Here is a 21,797-nt window from a genome sequence, read left to right as displayed (position 1 = left end):
GCACTATTCAGGAAATCCGAAACACAACTTTGGTCTCTGCTCTCTGTCATTCAGAGAAAGTTACAGATACCTGCTATTTCCCCAAAGGGTAATCCGTAAAGAGTCAGGACAACTGAATATTACCGTATTTTGCCACAACCCACCCAAAGCAAGCGTCTGCTGACTGTATTTTCAAACGGCATCAGGCGATTCGCCAACGGAGGTGTTCAATATGCAAAACGAAAATTCTTTACATTCAACACCCAATTAAATCACTCATAAGAACTCTTGGCTGACCAATACGGCTCTGCGCTTACGGCAATAGTTCACGATGACAGACTCCACACACTTCATCGTTGCCTCATGACTGCTTTTGACAATCTCCACTTACCGCAGTTGAGATGGTCGTGGGCAGTTGCCAGAGTGCGAGATGGCGGCCGAGGCCTCGCTGCAAGACGTTTGAGCAATCCTCAGCTCAAGCCATCTTGAGTTCTCGGCCAGAGGCAGTGAGATTCTGAAATGGGACATGATGAGAAAGTTCTCTTCTGGTCTGGCCAACTTGTGATCAACTATAAGTAAGAGACTGCTGCGCCGGGAGCTGCCTTCTCTTCTGTCTCAGCAACACATTCACAGCTCTCTCATTGACTGCTGCTCCATAGCCTCCAAGATTATTATCAAAGCCATCAAAATGCGCGCTTCCCACCTCGCTGTCTTCTTGCCTGCCATTATGGCACTCAGAGTGGGTGATAAGACCCACCCCCAAGTAACAAAATCCCCCCACAACGAAATCGCGTCAAAACGCGACTTTTGCATGCTTCACAACACGCCTCATCCTAGCTAGCCCTACTTTTTAATACTACTATAACTAAAAAAAATACTTTTAAAAATACTAAGCTATATATTATACTTTTATATACCTCTAAGGACCTTACTACTATAGTTATAGTAGTATAGGGTAATAAGCGCCTTATTAATATATTACGTTAATAAGGAGTACTATCTCCTACTATCTATTACTATTTAAATAGTACTATATTAAAGAGGGAAGTAAAAAAAGCTTAATAATACCTTATAAAGAAGTAGGAGTTAGCTCTAATATTATAAGTATTTATATAAAGCTCCCTTAGCTTTACTTTTAGCTACTAATACATCTAAATCTTCACTAAATATATCCTCTACGCTAGAGGTAATACCTAACCCCTTAAGAGAAAGTAGATAGAAGGTTTTTTAGCCTATAACCTTATTATTAAAACTCTAAAAGTAAAAAAAATTAATACTTAATATTAAGATATATTAATTAATAATATAAAGCAGTTTTTTAATATCTTAGCCCTCTTAGTAGTTAAGGGTATCCTAATAAGCCTCTAATAGAATATAAATAAAATAGGAATTATAGAGGGGGTATAGAAAGATAATTTAGTATTAAGCTATTCTAATAAGCTTTTAATCTTTATCTAAAGCTCTAATAAGCATATTTAGACCTTTATTATTAAGTATATCTTAATAAATAGTAAATATCTACTTCTACTTATTATCTTTAAAAATAAAACTATTTAATAGTAATAATTCCCTAATAAACTTAAAAACTTTAAGGGATAATATTTTATATTATCTTAGAACAGCTAGATATTAAATTCTATAGGTATTAAGTAGCTAGAGAAGGTATTTATCTTATTAACTATAGGGGAAGCTAAGAAACTTTATTCTAAGTGTTTTCTTATTATAGATAGCTATAAAAGCTATATATCTAATAATTTTATATAGAAATACTTTACTAATAATATTTACTTAGTATACCTATCTATATATTTATTATACTTTATATAGCTTCTTAATATAGTAGTATTCTTACTTCTTAAGAAAGCCTATAAATATTACCTTAAAGAATAGAACTACACCTTTAATACTATACTAATTAAGAAGTAGAACTTCTTCTAATACTATTTATATATAAGAATAGATACTATATAATCTTATATAATATATATTAGCTTTAAAGTAATAAGTATAGTTTATAAATATAGCTAAGCTATTAATAAGTTAGTTCTTCTATATACTAACTATAATAGATATTCTATAAACCTCTATATAGTATAAAATATCTATAGATATAATATAGATACTTAGTAATATTATTATTAAAATACTAAAGTCTTTAGCTAATTTATAGTGCGTTATATAGATATTTAATAATAGGATAAGGTTAAACTTTAGCGAAGTTAATACTATAGTTTATATACTCTTTATTTATAAGATCAGTATATATCTAAACCTTAATAATATAGCTATAGTAAGTAACTAGATAATTATTAAATCCCTTAAAGTATAAGTTAAGAAATATAAGCTAAAAAAACACACTAAAGTTAAACTAAACCTAAATAAGAGGTTTATAATAGTTAAAGAGATTTATAAGAAGAAATAGGAGGTATAAAACTATCTAATTAAGTTAGAAATAATATTAATTAATAGTAAATCTTCTAATAATAAAGAGAGTATAAAATCATATATTATTATTATAGAACAGTAGAGATATTTAGTAATACATAAAAATATAATTATTAGGGTAAGGGTTAAAATACATGATTTTGGCGATTTCGTTGTGGGGGGATTTCGTTACTTGGGGGTGGGTCTTATCTCCTCGAATAGCAGGGACGGTAAAGCTAACAACTCATAACCAAGGCCTCCGCCATCGAAGCCCCCATACCAGGCTACGAAGTCTACGTTCCAGAGTGGGAGGTCCAGGCCACGCCCGATGGTCCGACTGTCTTGCTGAGCGGCACCGTCGAGGAGGTTGTCGATCAACTCCAGGAGCTCAACCCCGAGTACGAGGAGCTCCTCAACACGACCATTGCGCAGTCCGCGGCCTTGGACAAGCGAACCGACTTCTCAGGCTCCAAGGTGGTCTGCGGTAACTTCCCCAAGGCCAACCGCGACAGGTTCTACGCCGGGGTTGGCTACCTCCGCGGCGTCGGAGGCCGACCCTGGAACGCCGCTGGTCCCGGCACCTGCGGCCGTGTCAGCTGCTCGTGGAACTCTGCAATCTGGTGGTGCAACGATGTGAGTGTTGAGTTTTGGTTTTGCAGTCGTCCGTGCAGTAGATACTGACGTGTTGATATAGGCGAAAAGCCGAAAGACGCTCGATTCGTACTCCTCCATCGCCGACGGCGCAACGCGCGCGCTTAGCGTCTGCAAAGGAAACCCCCTGGTCAGCGGTCAAGCATTTCACAAGACCAACTGGAACGTTATTGTTCGACGCGCCAGTTGTTAATCTGGCAGTGGGACCCAGCCAGACTCGAGACTCGAGGGCCGACGCAAGCATCCGATGGAGACTTTTCAACAAGCAGCCACACCCAGTGGGCTTTTCCCATAAGGGTTGGCAATTTCCAAGCTTGTTCAAGTGATTCAGCATGCGTTGCTCAGTTGCGTAACCTGGTGGAACGGCTTCGCTGCGCGCTCTTTAACGGAAACTACGGGGGTGATTGCTGAGATTTACAATTGGTCCAACTCCTACACACTGCAACAGCTCTTCACATTCGTGACTTCCTTGCAACACTTATTCTTGAACTCTATTCTCCGTATACTCGAATTGCAATGACACATTCATTTACATCATATACATCATAAACTGCTCGTTTCTATCTGCGCATTACTGATTTCGTGCTCAAACCACAGCGCCCACCCAAAGCAGTCAATCAAGTATAGGCCTCGAATTAACTTCATGTTGATTGACTGGCTGTGCTTCATGATTGATTAATTGACTGATTGACAATGACAAGCTTACTTGCCTTGCCGTGGGCGCTGTGAAACCATGAATGTGTGGCAAGGCTTTCTAGGAGCGTTGGCGATGCCAGCGGTTTGGTCGCCGAATCAACCCCCCCCCCCCCCCCCCCAATTGTGATATCAGCTTGATAAGGCTTAGATGGCCCTTTTACTATCGCTTGTAGCCTGTAGTTAAACACAGTTGAGGCCAGCAATCGAATTGAGGTCATTCCTGCAGTGACTAAGTGAGTCCGAGGGAGGAGAAATTTGCGTTGCGGCGGAGGGAAAATGTATGTCTGAAGTGGCTAGTGAAAAGCTGGTCCCTGGATGACACCTGTGAATGTTGGGGAATTTTCTTGGATATGCAGCGGAGTACTTTGGTATCAATATGCCAGCAAGTGCATCCTACCACGGGTCGGACGATGGGCGTTGGTGTGATGTGGACGGGGTTCTATTGGTGCTGATTCGATGCGCATGCACATATTTCACGCTGAGCGCTTTTGGAGACATACTTGAAGGGTGTGCTGTTGATTGTTCTTTATTTCCATTAAGCTAGACTTAATCGACATATACAAGTACTAATCTGCATTACACGCAGAATGGATATCGCAATGCTTTTTACTCCTGCCAGAGTCCAGTTTTCAAATATTACCCATATCCGACCGATGTGGTGATGAATCCTTCTTCCCTTCTAATTTTTCTCCTTCGTAGTTTACCGCCTAGAGGTATACTTTTTTAATTACTATATAACTCTAACGGGGAAAATCTAGACTACCCTAGCCTTTAAAAAGATTTCCCGTTAAAGTTATATAGTAACGAAAGGAGTATACTTCTAGGCTGGAAACTGCGAAGGAGAAAAGTTAGAAGGGAAGAAGGACCCTCATAAATGTTGTGGTGATGAAAGGAGCGTCGTGATTGAATCATTAAATCGGCCGTGTGTGCATGACCATGCATGCAATTTTGTCCCCCGCCTGTGGGTCATAACCCCAGGCACCTCCCAAGCACCCCATCGCAGACCATCTCAAATTTGCAGAGCGCCGAAAGTAGCAGCAGAGAGCAGCAGAGCGCCGATGGTCATGCCAAGCGTGCTCACGCCAGCGGGGGCATACACCCCAGCCGCAGCGTTCGCAGAGCTGCTGGAGCTGCTGCTGGAGCCGCTGCCACTCGCGCTCGCCCTGCTGCCGCCGCCGCTCGCGACGATGCTGGCGCCGGCGGAGGCCGGGGGGTTCGAGTTGCCGGTGGCAGTGGCGGAGGAGCTGACATTGCCACGGCAGAAGACACCGGTGTCGGGGGCGCCGTTGTCGAAGAGGCACTTTGTGAGTTCGGCGACGGTCTGGTCGATGGCGAGGCAGTAGATGCCGCAGTTGTCGTAGTAGCTGACGACGTCGGCGTCCTTGCAGCAGGCCTTCATGATGTCGGTGTGGTTGCCGCCGTAGGGCATCGCGCAGTTGGAGTCCTGGATGGGGGTGTCGTAGAGGTTGGAGGAGCAGATCGCGGTGGAGGTCGCGGCGGCGCCGGACGAGGTGGCGGTTGCGACGGCGGAGGTGGACATTTTGGGCGGTTTGATTTGGTTTGATTAGATGATTAGACTCGTGATGGTGAGTTTATTGAGGGGGACGCGTGAGGCTGGACAGCGACTGTGGATTATGAGTGAGTGAGTGATAAGAGGAGGAGAGCAGTGCGGCCGACACAGAGGGGATGACGGAGGTTTTGATTGAAAGGGCTCTTCTTTTCTTCTTCGTTTCTTTTTACCAAGTTTCGCCCTGGTCAGGCGAGTCCGTTCGCATAGCACCTCCCCTTATTTAGTTCCCCATTATTTTGATCAACACGAAAAGCCGTCGAGCTCCTGTTGGATCCTCCTGTCTCCAGTCTGACGTGTGAAAGCCGCTTCCCCGGCAAGCCCACAAGCCTTCAAGCCTCAAGCCGTTCCGCAGCCCCAGTTTTCCCTCCTTTGCCTATTAATATCGGTGTTGGTGATTGGGAGATTTCGGGTTTTAGCGTGTCAGTCGATCCCCCGTAATGGCGTGTTGTGGGGACGCCGCGTCTAGAGAGGCCTGCCAACGGTGCCACCGCGTCGTTTTTTGTGTGGTGGTGAGTTGACACAGCCACGGCTGCCCGGCAACCGGGGTACGTCGCCGTGCCACCACCAGCTTTTCTAGTCTCTTGGTACGAATAGAAGAAGGGCCATGTCTATCCCACCGCTTGCCAGGTCTTTGTCGTCCATTTGATCAGCCAGTTCGGCCCCCGTGGACTGCGCCGGCTCGTGTCGAGTATGGGGGCCAAGAGACGGCACCGCCAATCAGCGTTTTCTTTCCCCTGAGAAAAAGGATGAACGGCCTGTCATCTGAGACCTTTTTTTTTCTCCCTGGGCTTGGGATTCAGCTGCCTGACCGGCTCCCAGCGGCGGCGTCGGGCAGTGCAGTGAGCCAAAGCCGGCTGACTACCGACGGGATGCGAGTACAGAGCACCGCGTGCGCGTGTGCATGCATGCAGGGCGAGAAAGGCTTTCTGCATCGCTGATGATGGGGTTGGTCGGGTAACCCCGAAAAAACTTGCTTTTGCGGTTGCATGGCATCCAATCCTGCTTTGGGCCCCGGTCGGCAAAAAATCTTGGGGGTTTTGGTGGAGTCTGCCGTTCATGCCGTGTGGAGCGGCAAATCGACGCCGGGTCTGCTTTCCGCTTGCCCTCGGCACAATGCTCCTGCGCCGATGGAAGCGGCCCCCGGCCGCTGCCGGATCGGCTGGCCAGACGCAGGTACCGACTCTCGGGAGGGTGGGATCCATTCTCGGCCGGGACTGTGAGGGTGGGGCCGCCGTCGGCACGGATGCGGCACAGCGCCGTGTCTCCTACACCCAGACCCAATGTTCCTGCGCCTTTGCGCCTGATTGGCGGCTAAGCCGAGTGAGATGCAAGCAATTCAGCTCCCTTCTGCATCGCAGCAATCTGGTACAATGTGAATCTGTTGTGCCGCCTGGGTGAATAGCCGAGCCTCCTGTGAACAGCTCATAGTGCAGAGCCCTGCGTGACCTGAACGCTCCTCTCGATGAGCAAGTCTATCTGCCTCAAGCGTAGACGCATCCTCAAACCGCTGTCAGCTCTCTGGCCGCAAAGTCTGAATGTCTAGCCTGTTTACCAGCACAGTATTTTCGGGCCGCCGGTGGCCTTCGCGTCGAAGATTTCGGTTGCCGCATCGCCGTAGAACAAATCGGCCATTACTTTGAATCGCGGCGGGAGCGTTTGTGGCTTCGACAACTCTGGTGAACTACACAAGCATCACCGCTTAGCCTTTCGCAATCATAACGCCAAAGGAGACTTAGGCGTCTGTGATTTCTCGCTTACCTCCTGCTCGCTGCTGCTCAATGGCTTTCCGCGCAAGAAACCCTTTCCGGCCTCGATGGCCACAAGCATCTGGAGATTTTCGACTTCGGTGCCATACAATGCCCTGATCGTCTAGAGCCTAGAGTGCGTAAGATGAGGACAAAAGAGACCATGACCACTTCGATGATCATGTGTAATAACGCTGAATTCGTTCACAGATTCGGCACATCAGCGTCTCGTAAGGTCTGACCCTGCGATGGAGGCATGCTGCGGCAAGTCCGAGAAGCATCATATTCGACGTACGGATCTTTCTCTTTCCAGATGACTCTGGAAGGACAGCGGCTGGTCCGAGAATCAAGTGTAGCAACATGTTCCGCTAGTCAAATCCCTCGCAGCACCTCGAGGCCCCGTAGGTAAGACATGACGCAAAGTCTATCCCCGCAAACATGTAATCTTATCTCCCACCCCATGTTCAGGCCGTGAAGAATGTCACGTCTGACAAGATTTTGCGGGTTATCTGGGGAATCAGGGGAGGCATACGCGTGTAAGTCCTTGGGGTTCCTTCGGCCATTACTCGGCGCGCCCGCACTCGCCCCGCGTCGATATTGCATTGATGGAGAGTTGTCGTGTGGAGGAGATGAGGGGAAGATGGGGAGCGGGCGGGCGCGTCGATCCGGCCGCCCCGCCATCGGCGACGCCTACCGAAAGAGGAAATTCAGCTAAGAGGCCACATGCTGGACCCAAAGTCGCCTCAGCTGCAGCGTTTCAGTTTTTACCAATGACGACTGGCGCGTTGTAAGCGGCGCCTGGGGGAGCGCTGTACTGGGGCTGTTGCGTATGTTTAGCCCTTGGCGTTGTAATTCCGTAGAGTCTTGTTGGCTACGCTCGTGTCCTAAGCCCTTGCTTGCCATGGGCCACAGGACACGGCACATGGAAAGCCTCCCAAAGTCTGCAATCAACTGACTCGGGTTCTTTCAGCCCCCCTCCTTTTCCATTCTATCGGCATCTACGTGGTATATTCGTCTAAATTTGACAGCTGGGCCTGCATACGGACGGATAAGTAATCTTTCCGTAAGTTGTCACGGCTGGTCGCTTCAGTAGGTCAAGTAGCATCAGTTCGAGTAGCTGTGGGCATCCCTATGTCCGGGGAATGCGAGATGGGTGCATGCACTCTGATTCATCCCGAATGACCTGCATTGAGTCAAGCACACGTGGTATCATCGAAATTCACAATCTTGAAGATAGATGTTCCTTTGGAAAAGTGGTATCTTTGATTCATATCCCGTAATCATGCCATCGCTATTGGTACAAGCCGTACTCTGTAATCAAACACCAACGCCAACCCCTGAAAACATCCATCCCGCACACGTGCCCTGATAATGATAATCGCTCTAAATGACTCAAACGTTGAGCTTGGTGCTCTCCATGCCTCCCGCGCCCAGCGTCTGCCCGTGCCGCGCCGCAATCTGCTGCCTGATGATCTCCTTCTCCTCCTGCGCGGACGTGTCGTGGAACACCTCGTCCATCTGCTCGAGCGTCTTGCCCTTGGTCTCCGGGACCAGGTAGAACGCCCACACGGACGCGAGGAAGCACCACGCGCCGAAGAAGACGTACGTGCCGAAGCCGAGCTGGTCGATCATGGGCGGGGTCGCGACGCCGACGATGAAGTTGCACAGCCAGACGGTCGCGGTGCCGAGCGCGACGCCCTTGGAGCGGTGCGAGTTGGGGTACACCTCGGCGGCGAGGATCCAGCCGAGCGGCGAGTAGGAGATGCCGTAGAGCAGCACGAACAGGAAGGCCATGGCGACGGCGCCCCAGCCTGCGGCGGGATTGGCGGCCCAGTCCTTGGAGTAGACGCCCGTGAGGATGGCCATGATGGCCCAGGCGGTGCCGCCGCCGATGCCGCCGAAGATGGCGAGCGGGCGGCGGCCGACCTTGTCGATGATGAAGAAGCATGCGGCGACGGCGACGAGCTGGAGGATGTTGAAGACGCCGGACATGATGAGGGACATCTCCTCGGACTGGCCTAGCGACTGGAAGAGGGTGGGCGCGTAGTAGATGAAGGCGTTGATGCCGCTGGAGTACCTGTTAGTAAGGAAAGTTGGTTTGTAGTGTCTGTTTTGCATACCTAAACTGCTGGAAGAAGGCAATACCGACGGCAACGGCAGTGCGGCGCCACAGCTTCTTGCTGAAGAGATCACACCAGCCAGCAAACTCCAGAGCGAGGAAGCTCTTGCCCGGGTGGTTGCGCTCCTGCATGATCTTCTGGACCTCGACTTCGGAGATGATGCCACGGTGCTCGGCCTGGACGCGGTGGTCGTCGGCAGGGAGGCGGCGGAGACGGGTGAGGGACTGCAGAGCCTCCTGAGGTCGGTTGACAAGAGCAAGCCAACGCGGGGAGTAGGGGTAGAAGTGGATGCCGATGCCGAGGAGGGTGGAGCAGACCATCTGCAGACCGAGGGGCAGGCGGAAGGATACTTCACCGGCCATGTGGCGGGTGCCATAGGTGATGAAGAAGCTGATGACGACGCCGGCGACGATGGAGATGGACTCGAGGACGAGGAGGGTGCCTCGAAGGTTTGGTGGGGCGATTTCGGAGATGTAGATTGGTGAGCCCTGTTGAGTAAAGTGTTAGCCTTGTGTGTCGTTGAATCTCACGATGAGTGGTTTTGGTGGTTTAATTCAGGGGCTCAACTCACCATAGCCAGAGTTCCGACACCGATGCCACCAATTGTTCGGCCGGCGACCAGGACACCATACGACGGGGCCGCGGTCTGCATGATAGCTCCGATGTTGAAGATAGCCACGACAACAGTCAAAGCCCTCTTACGGGAGATCTTATCAGCGAGGGTGGGCATGAAGAGACATCCAAGGAAGGCGCCGAACTCGAGCATGCCGGTCATGAAGCCCTTGCCAAAGGGCGTGGCGGCATCAGGAAAGACTGCATGAAACTGCTCCATCACGTTGATGATGGAGATGACGCCCTGGTCGTAGCCAAAGCTGAAGCCTCCGAGAGAGGCCAGCAGGGCGGCGCCGCCGACGAAGGGCGAGTCGAAGAGGCCGCGAACGCCGCCCCGGCCGTATGAGACATCCTCGGCGGGGGTGAGGCTGATCTCGACGGTGTCGATGAAGTCCTCGACGTGCTCGCCGTGGGCGTTGTCGAGGCTCTTGACCTTTTTAAGGGTCTGTGAGTCTGGGCTGGTCGACATGATCGTCGTCGATGTCGTGGCACTTGAGGGGGTGTATGTGGTGGTGATGATCAGGATGGGATGGTGTCGATAGGGTTACACCACAGGCGGTTGTGCTTAGGTTGAAGGAATGGATGGGGGAGAGGGAGCGTGCTTAGAATGAGACGAAACCCAAATGTCAGGTGAGACGAAGAAGAGCGGCTCTTATATATAGTTGTGTTCAAGACTTGGTGTTGAGTAGTCAAATGGACACCCAAGAGGGGGATACCAAGAACAGGATTTCTGGGCTACAGACGGGACCCATCCGTTTACAGACTAGGGGGGCAACGCAAGTGAGGGCGCGGAGGCAGTTCGTGCCATGCTTCTGTCATTTCCCGACGAAGAGTACACTACGTATGGACGGACGGGCACCAGCATTAACCCTCCCCACCGGCAGAGTGGAACACGGTCCTTGTCGTCTGCATCCTCCCCCACGGGGAAGACACCAAAGTGTGGAGACCAACCAAAACCTTCGCCAACCATCGGCGAAAGAGACATTACTACGGGAAAAGGGAACGAGAGCAGAGCACGACTCTTCGGTCTGAACGTGGTGAGCAGAGAGGGTTAAAGCGAGCCACCATAACAGGGGTGTCTGGTTGGCTGGTTGGGCTGGGCTGCCCACCGGCGAGTTTAGCTGCGGCTGGGCGTCATGACAGCGGACTTGTAGCCGACGTGATTCCTCTTTGGGAACCCATCGGCGAAGGCCTGCGCTTTTCTGTCTGCACCCCGGTTCGTTGTCACACTAGCGGCCATTCTTAGCCATTTTCCCACTGAACTTCTGAGACGCCGAGGACCCGGACAAGGGCATGTGGTTGGCTGGCCTTGGGGACGCTCTGGGCGCAGCGTTCACTCGGCAGAACAAGGGGAGGATCAAAGATAGCCCGCGCAGTGCGTGGTTGTTGAATCAATCGCGCCCCGAAAAAGCCTGGGGGAAATCTGGTTTCTGGGGCTGACGATTGTTGTATCTTTATGAATCTGCTATGACGACATGGGCCCCATTTTCGTTATTCTTGACCGATGTCTGGGGCCGGGGTGAATCGGGATGGAGTCCCGTGCCGGCGTAGAGATTCCGGAGGTTGAATTGTCACATTATGTGAACAGCGCAGCCAGGCCCCCCAAAGGCCAAGCCCATATCCCTCGGAATTCGCTAGTGCGTTGTGTCCCGATCTAGGCATTGATTGGCATAACCCGCGGGATTCAAGGTCCGACGACAGGCATCTTCAATGTACTCCCTTTACACAAAAGGAAGGGAAATCCCATTGACAATTGGCAGCAAAGTAGGTCACCCGCGGTCAACTTCAGACGCGATCAGCTGGAGAAGTGATATGCAGTTTTGCTAGGAGTATTTTCCCCCATTGCAAGTCCCGATCGCAATGCACAAGCTAATCAGGGAATTCCACAGATTCAGGAACGAGTCCCTAGCCAAGGACAATCCCTCCTCCGATCCCGCCCGCGTAAACCGCCCTCCCGAATAGGTAATTTCCCGATTTACCCTTTGCGGAACAGGGGGATGAACAGTCAGCAAAAGAACCAAAAAATAACATCGTCTGACTTACATGATACACACAATTGGCTGAGTGATCTGTTGAATGATGGGGCCACAACGACGGCATCGCAATTGACCAGGGCGTGCGTCGGCGATGGGATCATTTGCGCCGACCCATCTAAGCCTCATTTTTCAGTGACCCCGTCTTGACCCGTGTCACCGCAGTCAATTCGACCGGGGACCTGGCGCCTACGTCATTAATGAGCGGACCCAGCTGCGATAAGATTGCACCGCTACGAATAGAACGCGCAGGAACAGCAGCGAAGAAGAAAGAAATGAACGACCGGGCGCACGTTTGGATCAGACATGTGCCATGTGACCACGGAAACTGTCCGGACCATCGTGACAGGGGCAGATTATGACGACGAAACACGTTGTTTTCCCTATTCTAACGTGTCTACAAAGAGCCTCGTGACTACATCGGAAAACCCCCACGCATCTAGAACATGCAGAGAAGCAGGGGTCATCTCTAAAATTTCATCATCGTAAACATTTCCCCCATTCATGAGTTATCATCCACGCGCCTGCCACCTGCTTTGACTGCATATATATAACACCGCCTACAAGCGCGCACTCTCGATACGCTTGCCCGACTCGTCAAAGTCGATCTTCTTGCCCGTGATCAGACTCTCCTGCAGCGCGCAGCCGATCTTGACGGCGTTGACGGCGCCGACGAGCTTCATGGGCGGCGCGGTGTTGTTCAGGCAGCACGCGGTGAACTCGTTGGCCTCGGTGATGAAGGCCTCGCGGAAGCGGCCGTAGTAGTCGGGCGGGATCTCGCGGCGGATGCCCGTGGGCTCGTACAAGTTGACGAGGTTGAGCTGCGGCTGCGTGTTGACGGCGATCTTGCCGCTCGTGCCAAAGATCTCGGTCGTGTCCTCCTGGCCGGCGGCCATCATGCGGGAGCAGAAGAGCTGCGCGATCTTGCCGCCCTGTTTTATCGCATTTTGTTAGTTGGTGATCTACAAGTGTAGAGAGCTGCACGGGGTGTGTTTGCTTACATAGAACTCGACAACTGCAACAGCGTTGTCTCTGTCGTTGTGCTTCCTTAGGCCCTCCTGCACGGCAGTGATGCCAATGGCGGAAACGCTCTTGACGACGCTGTCTTCGCCAAAGAACCACAAGGCCAGGTCGATGTCGTGGATGGAGCAGTCAACGAAGATACCACCGCTGAACTCGGCGTAGTCGACGAAGAAGCCTGAGGGGTCGAGCTTGTCGCAGGTCTGGGAGCGGAAGACGGAGGGTGTGCCTACATCACCGCGGGCAACTCTCTGGTAGGCGTCGCGGTAGGAGGCATCGAATCTACGGGAGAACCCGCAAATGACCTTCTGGTTGGGGTTCTTGACGAGCGACTTCTCATAGGCGTCAACGACGGATTGCGACTGTTACGTCAATGGTCAGCAACGCGGAGCTCATATCACATGGATAACGATGGTGAATGGGAAGATGAACATACGATATCGACGTTTGTGCTAAGGGGCTTCTCGCACAGAACGTGCAGGCCCTTCTCAATGGCCTTGATGGCCTGCTCGGCGTGCACTGTGGTCGCGCTCGCAACGATGACGGCCTGCAGCGTAGACTCCTTGCGAAGCATCTCGTCGTAGTCAAGGTACGTCCTCAAAGGACCGAACTCTGCGACGGCGGCATCGAGCTCGGCCTGCACCGGTGAGCTGACGGCGATGAGGTTGGCCTTGGGTGTTAGGGTCGCAAAGTGTCTGGCGTGTCGCAATCCTGTTGACCGGTGTTAGCGAGAACAGCTCACATCGGCTCGATCTGAGCCCATGAGCTTCCGCTTCGCCGAAGCTGTGGTAGCTCCTTTGAGCTCACGGGCTCGGGGGAATGCGGGGCGAGACATACCCATGCGACCAAGGCCGGCGACGGCAACGTTGAGCTTATCTCCGGACATTTTTATGATATTTTCTGGCTTGAAGAGAATCTAAAAGATTTCTAGGAAAGGATTCAGTCTTCCAGAGTTCAATTGATATTGAAGAAGCTTCAAATGGCGCAGAAACGTCTATGATGATGTAGGAGAATGACAGCGCAGTACAGAGCTCCTCCAAGTCAAAGACCATGGGCGATGAAGGGTCTCTTTTAACATCGGCGGCTCCTTCCCTTCCCGGTATCTTTTGGCAGGTTGAAAACAGCTGTAGACCACAAGATCAAGCCGGTCTGAACTCCGTCACCCAAAGATGCCGAATGCCATCCTGTCTTTCGGCGGTCTGGAGTTTCGCAAAGCTGGCCAAACCGCTTTCGAAACAACACGCTCGGGATCTACTATCGGCGCCACCTACCGGATACAGTAATTCCCATCAGCTGCCCCAGATTTGAATGAACACACTATGCAGTAAGGCCGGCGGTTGGTTTTGCGGGGGAAGACAGCTTTGGAGTGCGGGGTAAATTGGACACATAAGACGGGTTGGTCCTATTCTGTGAAGCGTTACAACGAGTTGTTTTCTTCTCCTTCTGGGCGCTTAATGCACGTTTTCACAATCTGAGCTTCGCCCAGCCACGTTTCAACGGGGACGCGGAACCATCGGCGAACAGCGAACCATCTTCCCCACATATTAGCCCTTGCTTTCTTCTTTCTTTAGGAATTCCCTCTTTGAGCAAGCTTCGCCGATGAGGCTGCTCCGCTTCCTCTCCTCCTCCTCGCTCGTCCGCCTATCCCAGCTCCCGCCACCCTTATCGACCTCCACCTCCTCGCCGAACACGGGCCAGCGACGACGGCGTAGGCGAGACTTTCCAAAGCGAGTTCGACGGAGGAATCCTGCTGCTCACGTCGCCGTCGCCAGCATACCGCGTCAGCAGCAGCAGCCGCAACAACAGCAGCAGCCGCAGCGTGAGGGCCACGGATCCCGCTCACCCCACAGGAGATGCCAAGCGGTACGAAGCCTTGCGCAAGATGCAAAGGTACGTGCGTCCCTCTTCGCGCTTGCTGGTCGCGCGTGACCATTTGACAGGTTCCACTAGTCTGACGTCAAAGGTGTGCAGAGAGACATGAGAAGTGTGAGTTTTAGGCTCGTTTCCTTGGGATGGAGGAGGCTCTCCCCGGATGAAGACCGACCGAATGCCGATAGCGTTCTCGACCTTGACTCCGGCTGAAGATTCTTGGCGTTTCTTCGGTGCCATTGAGCTATGCAGGTTTCCAATTCTGACTTTGGTTCGTTCAACACGCAGGCGACGACCAGCAGCCCCGCTGTAGTCGATGTGAGAAGCGTGGTGTTGAATGTGTTCGCCCCCAACGACGGCCTTCTTTCCGGCAGGGCTCGACGGCCAACTACGACGGTGCATTCTCTCGGGAGCAGCGGTGGGTGAACAGCAAACCGAAAGCGTGTGAGTCATTCTCTCCCTTTTCTTGTCTTCGCCAACGAGGCGGCTGACGCTCTCACAAAGTCCGTTTTGATAGCCGCAACAATAAGACAGGCGGGGGCCCACAGGCCCAAGACACCAACAATGAGTCTCCCATCAGTAACACTACATCTCTCCCCGATCGCATAGCTGTGAACACCGCCCTCCACGAAGCCGTCCGCAACCTCTCAGAAACACCTGATGTATTGAATCACGAAAGGAGACTGGACGATATCCAATCACAACGCCTACCAACTCCCACTAAGAGACGAAGAACCGAGACTGTTCCTCATGATGGAGGCCAATTCCTCCCAGCATCGCCTTCAGGCTCCGGCACATCGGGTGCATCCCCATGGTCGACGACAGCTCTGCCCACTGGCAGAATCCGCCTGAACGAGGAACCACATGTTCCCAGTCCACACGCCACCGGTCCCTCCGTCACCGTCGATCAGTTCTCCCCTTCAGCAGACAGCTACCACCAACCCAGCGAACACGACCCCGTCGGCGGCCTGCACACCCACCCGCCGAACGACGGCATCCAAGAAGCCTGCCTCCTGCGATACTTCACGGAGGAGCTCTCTCAATGGGTTACGTGCTATCAGAGACGCCTGTACCGTGGCAAGTCCAACATATTAACCGTCTGGTGTAGTTCGATCTCTGCGACGAAGAGAGGCACTTCCAGCTCATCGTCACCCGCCGCGCGCGCGCGTGCCAGCCCCTACGCGACGCCACCCTCGCCGTCGCCGCGCGACACCTCTGTCGGCACCCACGGTTCCGCACGGAGCCCGGCGGGGTGATCGTGTACCAGAACCAGCTCCTGCCAGACCTGACGCCGCAGAGCGCTATCGAGTATATGCTGCGGTGCATACCTGCCTTGCATGAGGTCTCGCGGACGCAGGACGAGGAGTATAGAGAGAATCTGGCCGCAGCCGCTCTTATTCTGCGTCAGTTTGAGGAGATGGATCCTGAAGAGGCGCAGAGCGCGACGAGCTCTGATTTTGGAAATGGCATTGGAAATGTCAACTTTCTTGATATCACAAAGGCAATCTTGCGAGCTGCACCGTCGAGATGGTCTGGGCTGCTGAGCGCGGTGTACTGGGTAGCGGTCAGACAAGAGATCTACTTCGCCTTGACGCTGGAGCGGTCTCCGCAGATTACAGCGCAACCGCCAGACTTGGACAGAGATACTTGCTTCGCAAATAAGCTCATTTGGTTCATGTCTGAAGTTGCCAAATGGAAAATGGGAGAAAGGTCAGGGGCTGAGTGGGGTAAGTCTCCCGTAACTGTTCTTCAACTGGGGTGAGAATCTTCACGAGTGGATTGCAACTCTGACGAATATGCTTGCAGAGAGGCTAAGAAACGAGGAGGAGGTTTTGATCGTCGAAGCCGCCCGTCAATTCATCCCCATCGTGCAGCGGCCTGCGGACAGGTCCCGAGGTGAGATCTTTCCATTGGTATGGTACGGGTCAGACATCGAGGTCACCGCTCTGCAACACTTCATCTTGGCAAGGATGATTCTGGTGGCCGAGGACCCTAGTTTACAGTATGAAGCCTCCCAAAAGCCTGTTTTGAGAACCCCCTTGCTGCTTGTTCGTTGAAAGCTAACCTACCCGGCGACGCAGCGGGCAAGTGTCCAATCGACGCGCGCAGAGAGACGCAGAACACCAAGTTCGCGCCATGATCCTCGAGCTTTGCGGTCTCGCACTGCATCACCTCAGAGCCCCGCCCAACTTGACCACAGCGGGAATGGGAATCATGCTATATGGCGATTACTTTAATGACCCATGGGAAAGGACAGCATTGCTGGGGGTTCTAGAGGAATGGAGAAATCAGCATGCATGGCCTGTGAGAAAAGGTTATCAAGCTTTAGGTATATCCAATGAGTGTTAATCCAAATGACAAGCCGGGAGCCCGGGAGACAGGACGCCAGCTGTCCGGGCAACGGTCGAAGCCCTCTCAGCTTTTCCTTTTCCCGAATATTCTTGCTGTGCCGCCTCGCCCGGGCAGTTCATTGAACCGATCCACTGTTGCAAGTGGAAACACAGCTGCAGCCCGGCCAATTGAGTCTTCTATAGGTAGGCGTGTGTTGGTACCACACCCACCAATTCCTCTCCGTGAAAACTCCCCGAAAACAACAACAGGAAGAAGAAACTTCCATTTTGATCCAAGCTCTTCATCCATAAAGTTTCAGCATAACGATGTGCAGAGTTTGCCCTCATCCCCCTTGGTCCTTCACTCCTCCGAGCAAATGGCAGGAGTCCTTCACTCCTCCGAGCAGACGGTGGGAGGTCCTGAAGCAAATCTACGATGAAAATCTGGAGGAAGAGCTAGCGGAAGCGGGATATTATCATTCGCCAAATCCAGCAAAGACCATCGTCCAATCTGCGCCCAGCCATGACGGCGCCCCGACCTTCGCCGCGTACGAAGTCTTCGAAGACACCCCAGAAGACCTGGGCCCAGAAGACTTGGAAGCTGCGGTCCGACCTCTGCGTCCTCCGTACGGTATCGTAGTCTACGACACGACGCACACCGCTCGCCCTACCCGCAGTGCCCGGCTCGCACGCGCCGTGTTTGACCGCACCTACTGGTATCGTAGGAAGCGTAACCACAGACCGGATCGGGTCGAGGTCGTCACGCTACCCCTGCCCCAGTCGGTCACAGATACAGAGCGCGCGGAGGCTTGCGTCCGCCACCATGAGGAGGAGCTCCGGAGCCGTTTGTTAATACCTAACGTGGCCGAGGCGGTCTCCTGGTTCCTGCCGGGGCGTATCATGGAAAGCACCTACGCGCGGAGGATCCTTGCTATCAACCGCTTGGAAGAAAACGATGATGACGACGAAGTCGAGGTAGCGTCCTGGGAGGAATCGATAAGCAACGAAGAAACCGCTATCGAGTATGAAGCTTGTATGAAACCCGAGGCGAGCCGCTCTGGCAGTTTTCTTTGCATCGATTGGCAGCCCCGTAAGGAGCTGTGGCGTTCACACACGGGTCGAGGTTATAAGCCGGATATGGATAAAGAGATCATCACCCCCTGCTATGGGTTTGAAATGTTTGGGAATATCTGTATGGAGTTAGTGGATGCGGTTGAAGTCTTCTACAACCACTTTGTACCCGATGGCATCCTCGACCTAGAGCTAGATAAGGCTAGACGAGGTTGATTATGGTGCTTTCAATACATGGGGGAACGAGAACTAAAGTATCTCGGGCTGATGCTAGTAGTGGTGGACTGCGGCGTGGTACCCAATTCCTTGCGCTGCCACGCCGGCTGAAGAATCGGTCTCCTTGGACGCACCGACCGATTTACACCGGACCTCACAAGCTGACATACACCTCCAGCTTTCTCAGTCTACACGAATCGTCTAAACCCTTTGGAAATGAGAAAACGTATATAACTTCGCTGTTGATGCATTCCACTGTGCTCGTATACTTCATTGTGCCACCATCTTTGTTTTACATTTCAAACTTAGATCTTCTCTATACTTTTCTGTTGATGATCGCAACTCAACCGTAGACATCGTAGCGATAGCCATCAGTCAAGAAAGTGACTTCTCCAAAGAGGCTACATGCAGTGCTTTAATCATCAAATAATATGTTCATGGGCTGCTGAGTGGCAGGCAACGCCAAGTGCGAAAACAACGAAATGGGGAAGCCCATAGTGTCGTGAGACTCAAACTGTGCTGGAGAAAGAGGCAAGTCTCGTACTAAGATGGTGCTCAGAGTTATCCGGAAGTAGGGAGTGGGAGCTAGCCATGAATGTCTGCAGGCTTTCATAGACGGATGGAGGAATCACCCAAAGTGTCGAACCCAACGACGCACGGGGGTTTCAATCATCCGCTTGAACAACCTTCTGTTACATCTGCAGTACCATTGTCACCCGCTTGATCGGTGATCAAAACACAGAGTACCGGAAGGTTCCAGTCCCCACTACGGTGAACCATTGGGATAAATCCGCCAACCTCACCTCGGCTGCCTCCAACAACAAGCCGCCCTTGGGACGTCAGGTTGTTGCATGGTTCCGTGACTCGACTCAGATACAGGCGCTCTCCCATAGGTCGATATCGAAAACACTTATTCTTGCTAGTTACATAAAGGAGTAGAAAGTGATATCCTGAGCAAACAGTAAGCATCTTAACTTGCCAGCTTGATGGTCAATGATAATAAGCCTACAAACTTTCATTCGATATACATTTCTAATTCAGAACCCGGGACTAGCCCGCAGGGATGGGCTGAACTACTTGAACCTAGATTGCCTGCTGTCTTGAAGCTTTGCGAACGTAGTTCCTAATACCTTTTCCATTCTTTCCCATACTATACTGTTCTCCGCATTGCCTTACCTCAACGCCTAAATCTCGACCCTGACGCGCAATACAGCACCGTAAATTGTGTTCCCTATCAGGAAATACTACTGACTGACACCACGTAGGTAAAGCCATGAATCTTGCTTTCGTCCTCACCTGGGTGAGCCTGGTTGCCACCGTTCAGGCCGGATGCCAGTTTTCGTCAACCTATGGGATCTGTGCATGCGGTTCGACTAGAAAGACATGTGACGACTGCTCGGAGTGTTGAATGTGATTGTCTGGATCTGGATCAACGATTCGGCGTTCGGCATAATCATGATCTTATGTAGCAGCTCGATCGAGTAGCCCGCCGAAGACTTTGATCGCCTATAAATGGATATTTCTAAGGGTTTCCGGGAACGTAACTTAGTGATATTCATGGTTAGAGAAAATCCGAGCACGCCAGGAATTGGGAATAATTCCGATATACTACGCATTAGAGCTCAGATGCCCGTGTATATTCCCATTGCACGGGAAGTCCGAGTAGGATACCGATTTATATCATTGAATTGACCAGCTGCAAGGCGAAAGTTCGGCCTATCCGGGCCTGAGTCCCGTCTTTTTGGCTAGACTTGCTTTTTGACAGTTGTGCCTGGCGCCCGCAGCTAGAGTTGTCAGGCTACTTCACGCACCTCCTGTCATTTCCGAAGCTCAACTTCAAACGAATGCCAACAAGCGGCCCAACAGACCCATCCGATGTGACGCTGAATCGTTGTTAGATGTCGTGTATATGCCAATTGCGGGTGCTACCGTACACCGGGCCACAATCAGAAACATGCTGTCAGGGTGCAAATGTCTTAATGGCGGGTTGCGCCGCAAGTTATATGAGCCGTAGATTTTACAGCGACATCTATATGAGTCAACCTAGCCTCCAAGAGACAGAGATGGATAAGTTTGTGATCATTGTCACTGAGGTATAATAGGATCAAGTGAACCTGGCATCTTTGCATGGTCCAAAATACTGAGCGGAACGTGTTTTAATTTTGCATTCTACTGTTGGCGTGTGCCAACTACGCGTGTTAACGTTATGGAGATGCTCAATAATCCCTCCATAACTACATCAGATCCCAAGTCCGTTCAAGTATCTTCTTTTGTTTCTAGCACTGACATTGGTGGGAGTGGATATTAATTATGGTCGTTGGTAGCCATGCATCGTGAAGGAACGATGACTAATCACACATTCCGCCAACACGTTTCCTCTCTCAGGCACCTATAAATCTACGCCACCAACTAACCAACCAACAACAACAACGAAGGAAAAAAAGAACCACCTCAACCCCTCAATCCCCTCAATCACTTGAACCAACAATCACAACAAATCATAATAAGCATAACGACAAACAAACTCCCAGCTCCTCGCCCTCGCATCTTTTAGTCAACCATGTGCATAGTTTGCAATCGCAACGCTCGCCGCGACGGTTGGAAACCAGCACCGCTGAGAGGAGAACGTGAGGAGGAGGATGGCCCACGACCAGGATACCAAATCGGACCTCCCCAGAAAACCATCGTCCAAGCCGCGCCCAGCCACGATAGCTCCCCGACCTTCGCCGCCTACCAGGTCCCGAAAATAACCCCCGAGGCGGAATCTGACCTCCGGCCTCTCCGTCCCGCTTTCGGTTGCGTCGTGTACGACACCACCCCCACCGCCCGCCCATCCCGCAGTGCTCGGCTCGCGCGCGCCCTATTTGAACGCACCGAGATGTCCCGCCGCCGCGATAAGGGGCCCGACGCGCTAGACCGGGTTGAAGTTGTCACCTTTCCTCTGCCGGAGACTGCCTCAAACGAAGAACGCGCGAACGCATGCGTTCGCCACTATGAGCAGGAGCTTCAGAGTCGTCTGGCTATGGCCGATAAGGCCGAGATAGTGTCGTGGTTCCTGCCCGAGCGTTTCATGGATAGCTCCTACTCGCGGATGATCCTGGCAATCAACAAGTTTAGAGCGGACGACGATGACGACGTTGAGGTCGCGTCTTGGGAGCCGGCGCTAGCTGAGAAGGGCATTGCCAAATCATCGAGGACGGCCGATGAGAGCCCCTATGGCAGCTATCTCCTCATTAAATGGCTGCCCCAGAAGGAGCTCTTTGCCGAAATCGACAACCCGGGTCACAATGCCCAAAAACGTGTTAATTGTGGTGGTGAGATTGCATTCGAGAATGTTGGCTCAGGCCTCAGGGACGCGACAAATGAGGTCTCTCTCTTTTACTCTCATTATGTGGGTGATGGTTTACTCAACCACTACTTACAGAAAGCACGAACTGTTTAATGCTTTCTCTCAATATACA

At 51.7% G+C, this 21,797-nt stretch overlaps 7 protein-coding genes across 7 annotated transcripts; 4 read left to right on the top strand and 3 right to left on the bottom strand.

Annotated features, from left to right (window-relative positions):
- Nucleotides 1-667: 667 nt before the first annotated feature.
- Nucleotides 668-3,247, top strand: CGCS363_v011178 (uncharacterized protein; the record flags this gene model as incomplete). The annotated part of the gene is made up of 3 exons (XM_036643027.1): nucleotides 668-718; nucleotides 2,659-3,036; nucleotides 3,098-3,247. 3 exons carry the CDS (start codon nucleotides 668-670, stop codon nucleotides 3,245-3,247), a joined length of 579 nt encoding a protein of 192 aa, XP_036492488.1.
- A 1,512-nt stretch (nucleotides 3,248-4,759) lies between these two features.
- CGCS363_v011177 (uncharacterized protein) lies at nucleotides 4,760-5,290 on the bottom strand (the record flags this gene model as incomplete). The annotated part of the gene is made up of 1 exon (XM_036643026.1): nucleotides 4,760-5,290. One exon carries the CDS (start codon nucleotides 5,288-5,290, stop codon nucleotides 4,760-4,762), a length of 531 nt encoding a protein of 176 aa, XP_036491772.1.
- Nucleotides 5,291-8,457: 3,167 nt separating this feature from the next.
- Nucleotides 8,458-10,266, bottom strand: HGT1-1 (High-affinity glucose transporter; the record flags this gene model as incomplete). Its single annotated transcript, XM_036643025.1, has 3 exons — nucleotides 8,458-9,133; nucleotides 9,186-9,673; nucleotides 9,757-10,266. The coding sequence occupies 3 exons, from the start codon at nucleotides 10,264-10,266 to the stop codon at nucleotides 8,458-8,460; spliced, it is 1,674 nt and encodes a 557-aa protein (XP_036491771.1).
- A 2,124-nt stretch (nucleotides 10,267-12,390) lies between these two features.
- Nucleotides 12,391-13,736, bottom strand: CGCS363_v011175 (scyllo-inositol 2-dehydrogenase; the record flags this gene model as incomplete). Its single annotated transcript, XM_036643024.1, has 4 exons — nucleotides 12,391-12,762; nucleotides 12,832-13,212; nucleotides 13,287-13,561; nucleotides 13,688-13,736. The coding sequence occupies 4 exons, from the start codon at nucleotides 13,734-13,736 to the stop codon at nucleotides 12,391-12,393; spliced, it is 1,077 nt and encodes a 358-aa protein (XP_036491770.1).
- A 283-nt stretch (nucleotides 13,737-14,019) lies between these two features.
- Nucleotides 14,020-16,776, top strand: CGCS363_v011174 (uncharacterized protein; the record flags this gene model as incomplete). Its single annotated transcript, XM_036643023.1, has 5 exons — nucleotides 14,020-14,129; nucleotides 14,501-14,740; nucleotides 15,237-15,765; nucleotides 15,828-16,446; nucleotides 16,526-16,776. The coding sequence occupies 5 exons, from the start codon at nucleotides 14,020-14,022 to the stop codon at nucleotides 16,774-16,776; spliced, it is 1,749 nt and encodes a 582-aa protein (XP_036491769.1).
- Nucleotides 16,777-17,376: 600 nt separating this feature from the next.
- CGCS363_v011173 (uncharacterized protein) lies at nucleotides 17,377-18,336 on the top strand (the record flags this gene model as incomplete). Its single annotated transcript, XM_036643022.1, has 1 exon — nucleotides 17,377-18,336. The coding sequence occupies one exon, from the start codon at nucleotides 17,377-17,379 to the stop codon at nucleotides 18,334-18,336; it is 960 nt and encodes a 319-aa protein (XP_036491774.1).
- Nucleotides 18,337-20,896: 2,560 nt separating this feature from the next.
- On the top strand, nucleotides 20,897-21,778 carry CGCS363_v011172 (uncharacterized protein; the record flags this gene model as incomplete). The annotated part of the gene is made up of 1 exon (XM_036643021.1): nucleotides 20,897-21,778. One exon carries the CDS (start codon nucleotides 20,897-20,899, stop codon nucleotides 21,776-21,778), a length of 882 nt encoding a protein of 293 aa, XP_036491773.1.
- Between the last annotated feature and the right edge of the window lie 19 nt (nucleotides 21,779-21,797).

This window comes from Colletotrichum siamense (assembly GCF_013390195.1).
Source record: "Colletotrichum siamense strain Cg363 chromosome Unknown KSG_Cg363_contig07, whole genome shotgun sequence".
NCBI lineage: Eukaryota > Fungi > Ascomycota > Sordariomycetes > Glomerellales > Glomerellaceae > Colletotrichum > Colletotrichum siamense.
The sequence above is the reverse complement of the archived record's forward strand: the minus strand, read 5'-3'. Positions and strand labels throughout refer to the sequence as shown.